The sequence below is a fragment of the Hemibagrus wyckioides genome, linkage group LG23 (assembly GCF_019097595.1).
Source record: "Hemibagrus wyckioides isolate EC202008001 linkage group LG23, SWU_Hwy_1.0, whole genome shotgun sequence".
Lineage (NCBI taxonomy): Eukaryota > Metazoa > Chordata > Actinopteri > Siluriformes > Bagridae > Hemibagrus > Hemibagrus wyckioides.
Window position 1 is genome coordinate 9,068,405 of NC_080732.1, and position 5,472 is coordinate 9,073,876.

The following is a 5,472-nucleotide window of genomic DNA, read 5'->3' on the forward strand; positions in this document are numbered from 1 at the left end:
TAATCCCTGAGCTACAGCCATGCATTTGGGAAGTGAAGGAAGGAAAGTGGATACACAAGCAAACAGTGAGAACATGAGCAAAACTGCAGAGACAGTAGTCAAACAAGGGACCCTGGATCTATAAGGCGGCAACGCTTCCTACCACATTACCAACACTTCAAAATCTTTCCTGTGTGTTTTTCTGTGCTGTCAGCATTCCTGTCAAAATACAGCTAAGTTATCTGTGATGATACATGAGAGCAGCTGGAAACATGTGGTTACTGGTTTAATGCTTCTGGGACAAAAGAGGTTTAAACACTCCCTGGTTTCATTAACTTTAAAACAATTTCTCAAGAAGACATGAACAGAAACAGATCACCCAATTATAATGCAAGTTATTTAATTTGTGAGAAAAATAATATGAAATAAAAATTAAAAATGTGCTTAAATAAAGAGAGAGCCATGATCCTACCTCTGAGTCATCTGTGGACTCCTCACCAGGTCTCTTTCCCTGGAAAATAAGAAACACCTTTAGTATTACACGTTTATGTGCGGCGTACACCTTTCTGCACAGGATGTGAGTTTTACAAGACTAATTCCTAAACAAAAAATATTTTGCGACAGGGAAATTTTCTAAATAAATATGCAATGCAGGAGTCCACTAATGTACTTAGTGAAGTTGGTACAGTCCAATGTGGGGGGGTTTAAACGGGTGTAATTTTGACATAACTAACAATTGTTTAGTTTTAATTGTGTAAATAGATTAACTGTAACGGATTGTAAACATTGATATAAGGGTTAGATAATCAGTAATTCGCATCTTCCCCTGTATAAAACCTGCATTTGGTATTCATTTTAACAATAAATATGCAATGCAGGAGTCCAGAAATGTACTTAGTGAAGTTATAATGCTGATGGTATAGTCCAGTGTAGGGGAGGTTTAAAAGTGTAATTTACATAACTTACAAAACATATTTAATTGTTTAGTTTGGATTGTGTAAATAGTTTAACTGGAACTTATTGTTAAATTGATTTCAGGGTTAGATAATCAGTAATTCGCATCCTTTCCTGTATTCAGTATTGAGTAAAACATGCCGCTGTGACTCAGCGCAGACAAACAGCTAACAATACAAACCTCCACATTCTAAACCAGACCTCTACAATAACTGTGCATTTACATTCAACAAAATACACCCTAGGATGTGTAAATAAGTTTAAATATCTTATTTTTCTAATGCAGACAGTTACCTGCTCCTCCACTTCCGACATAGCTCTCTGCTAATAACTAGCCACAGCCGGTAATTTATCCAAAAACACCGCGAAGAAGCGCGTCACTTCACTTAACTAATGATAATAATGACAGTGTGGAGCTCAGACACTGCAGCAGTCTGTATAACTACAGCGATTTAACGATAAACTCCTCATCTGCAGCGATATTGCTGGAGCAGTTGAGACTGATCATAAGAACAGTCACATGACCAAAACAGGAAACAGGCTCAAGAGCATTATGGGAAATGAAGTTTTAACGTGTCCTCGTTAGGAAATGGCTTTGCGTTGAAAAGAACACGATTTGTACTACGCATGCGCGAAATTGCTGCCAACAACACATTATAACCATTATAGTCAAGTACATCCAGATCATATTACAGTAGCAAATGAGGTGGTAAATTGTATTCTTCATCATTTTCTATCTATCTATCTATCTATCTATCTATCTATCTATCTATCTATCTATCTATCTATCGATATAGATATTATATATCAATTTCTTTTGTTTCAGATGATAAGTAATAATATCCAGTCCATTTAAAGTGTATTAAAAGTGAAGTCAAATCAAATCAAGAAGCTTTTATTGTCATTTCAACCACATATAGCTGACGCAGTACTTAGTGAAATGAAACAACGCTTCTCCAGGACGCCGGTGCTACAAGAACAACATACAGCAAGTAATTACAAAAACAGAAACAACAACACAGAGCTAGGGACAGAATCATTTTATTATCAGTGGTTTTGCTGATGACGCAACTCTTTTTTTTTTAAGAAATTAACAACAAATTCCTTTAGCACTCCAATCTATAGAGATTTTTTCAAAAGCTTCAGGTTTAAGGCTGCATATGACAGAATGCGAGCTACTGGCCATTCATGATCACCCTAATATATCATTGTACAATATTCCAGTTAATAACGAAATTAAATACTTAGGTATTTGGTTATCTAAGAAAACAGATCATTTAGAAAGCTTAAATATTGATTAAAAAAATCTGGAGAAGTATATTAATAACAATTAATATTAATGATGAATTACATATACCGTGCAAAAGTAGGAAATGAGGTGAGAATGAGATTTAATATTGGGGACTGAAATGTATGGCAAATATGTAAGATTAACACTTGTTTTTTCAGTGTAACTTGGTACAAGCATTTTTGAATGATGCTTTCAGCTGGATACAACAGAGAATACCTGCAAGACTGATCCCCTCATGGGAAATGATAAAGTATGGTTTATTAATCAAAAATAAAAAGATATCTTATGTAATAAATCATTTGCTGCTTTTGATAAAATGTTACGTACATAAATGTAAATATTTCAAAATTCCTCCTCGATAAGTGGTTTTCTAAGAGGACTTTGTAAGATATCTGGAGACATTAAGACAAAGCAAGATATTTGTATTCATTGCTAGAGGATTTTGGTTTTATAATGTGAAAGCCTCCTATTACTTTTTCTTTGTATTTTTTTTTATTTATATTTTTTTTAGTAAAAGAAAAGAAAAAAAAATTTCTATTAGAGCAACAGTATTATAAATACCCGACACTGCCGTAAATTGTTTTGTCATACTTCAGACAAAAAGTAGATGAGCTGATAATGTACAGTGTGAGCTAATAGTGTTCTGTGTGAGCTAATAATGTACAGTGTGAGCTAATAATGCACAGTGTGACCTAATAATGTACAGTGAGAGTTATAATGCACAGTGTGAGCTAATAATGCACAGTGTGAGCTAATAATGCACAGTGTGAGCTAATAATGCACAGTGTGGCTAATAGTTTACAGTTTGGGCAAACAGTGAACTGTGTGTGCAAATTGTGACCTGTATGGGCTAATAGTCTACAGTGCAAGCTAACGATAAACTGTGTAGGTTTTTAGTCAATCATTTGGGCTAATAGTGGCCTGCACGGATCATTAGTGAACCATTTGGGCTAATTGTGATCTGTGTGGTATAATAATGTACAGTGCTGGCAAATGTGGGGTAATAGTGAACTGTGTGAACACTTGTATAGGGTGGAATCTTTCTCCTGGCATCTAGTGTGAGCATGTCCACTAGCTACAGTGTTACATGACCTGAACCAGAGGAAGGATAGGATAGCAGATAGGGTTAGGTGGTGAAGGTGTTATATTTTTGGTTTGTCCTCGTGTCCGTCCACCCCTTCATGTGTCCACCCAAGACTCTTGTTAACATGAAACCTCAAGCACAATTGGATGTTTATAATGGTTGTCAGTGATTTATATTGTAACCAGCAGATGAACAGCAGAAGATAGCAAGAAAGCATTATTGTACTTGCAGTTATACAGTTATTCTAAATATCTGCACGGTTTTGATAAACTACAGCCAAATCACAGACCTGTTAATTTACAGAGTAACCACACTCTTGTTCATGCGCTGCTGTTATACACTGATAAGGCATAACATTATGACCACCTGCCTAATATTGTTTTGGTTCCCTTTTGCTGCCAAAACAGACTTGACCTGTCGAGACATGGACTCCACTAGATCCCTGAAGGTGTGCTGTGGTATCTGGCCCCAAGATGTTAGCAGCAGATCCTTTAAGTCCTGTAAGTTGCGAGGTTCAGATTCCAGAACACCCCACAAGAACTGCAGTTTTGGAGATGCTCTGATCCAGTCATTTAGCTGATCATTTATTCTGATCCTTGTCAAACTTGCTCAAATCCTTACGCTTGCCATTTTTCCTGCTTCTAACACATCAACTTTGAGGACAAAATGTTCACTTGCTTCCCCATATATGTCCCACCCCCTAACAGATGCCATGATGAGGAGATAATCAGTGTTATTCACTTTACCTGTCACTGCTCATAATGTTATGGCTGACCAGTGTAATTATACAATAATATGTTTTAACCACAGTGTGTAGTACAAAAATGAAATGTAGGAGAGAAAAAATCTGATCTGCTCAAAGATGTGGTCCATTTCTTGCTGTCTAATGCAATTTTTATCATGGAGGAGACATTAAAGACCCTTAGAAGCTAACAGCATGACTCAGTCTAAACTGGTATTTTTAGAGAAGGAGTTTCATCAGTTTCTGTCACGAGTTGTTATGTATGAGATTTTTAACAGAGTATATTTGGAGAGAACAAGTACTTCTATAGAAGAAGAAAAGATGTGATGTGGGAATGTTAAAAATTGACAAAATATATATTTTTAAATCTTGCTATTTATAAATTGTCTTTAGAACAATAGCCTGATGGTAACCTGAGGAGTGACAGTGATATTGAGTCTATTACAATAGCCTTGACACACCTCATGGCAGAATTGAACACTGCGATCTGAGACCTCAGGGTGCCTATAAAGCCATAGTTTCAGGGCATCAAAGGCATCCACGGTTTCTGGGTTCCTTTGAGGAGGGATGTTAGTGGGGCTGAAGCTCTGAACGAACTGTCAGTAAATGTTAGCAAACCCTGGGAATCTTTACATCTCCTTGACAGGTTTAGGTTGGGGTCAGGAGGTTCTTGCCTCCATTTTACTCTGATCCATCTCCACTCCACTTGGGGTGAGAATATAGCCTAGAATTCAACAGATTTTTGGTTGAATATTCTTCAAGAGCTTTTGCAAAACCACATATATCTGTGAGATATGTTTTTGTTTGGGAATAAATCAGGATGTCATCTATATAAGTGATGAAGCAAGTGCCGAGAATTGCCAGAGCACCTCAGTCATATGAAGGCCTGAAACAGTGACGGTGATCAATGAGTTCAAATGGCATGACCAACAACTCGGGATGTCCAGATAATGCAGTGTGCTAATAATGAAAGCCATCTTTAACTCTTCCCCTGTACTAACGAGTATCCAGTTGTGTGCACTGTTTCGTGCAGTATGTGGCTCCTTTCACCTGTTCTGTGGTTTATGGTACCAGTGGTAGAGGGTAAGGACACTTCATTGTGACCTCAAACCACAATGAGTCAAGGACCCTATATTTTACTGAATACTTCACTCAAATGAACATAACATGCTAAGATTAATACAGTACTCTGGGATTCTGAAAAGAAATTTTCTTATTCTGTGGGCAAATACTTTTGCCATTAATGCTTAAAATTAGCCAATGGAACAAGACTTCACGACTAGTTTAAACTTAAATGACTTATAAAATGTCTAGAAATATGTTTAATAATTATATATTTGGTTTATTTTAATCTTATGGTAAAAAAATACTAGATTTTTGTATATTCAAGACATGACTGCAACTGGACCAAAAATCCAGACT

General features: G+C 36.5%; 1 protein-coding gene across 1 annotated transcript in view; it reads right to left on the reverse strand.

Moving 5' to 3' along the window:
• The window catches only part of vps41 (VPS41 subunit of HOPS complex), a 45,420-nt gene extending 43,955 nt beyond the window's left edge, over positions 1 to 1,465 (reverse strand). The window contains exons 1-2 of the mRNA XM_058376216.1: positions 1,228 to 1,465; positions 452 to 490 (exon numbers count right to left, since the gene is read on the reverse strand). Coding sequence (XP_058232199.1) covers positions 452 to 490; positions 1,228 to 1,248 — 60 coding nt within the window. The 5' untranslated portion in view covers positions 1,249 to 1,465. The remainder of the gene's footprint in view (positions 1 to 451; positions 491 to 1,227) is intronic.
• Between the last annotated feature and the right edge of the window lie 4,007 nt (positions 1,466 to 5,472).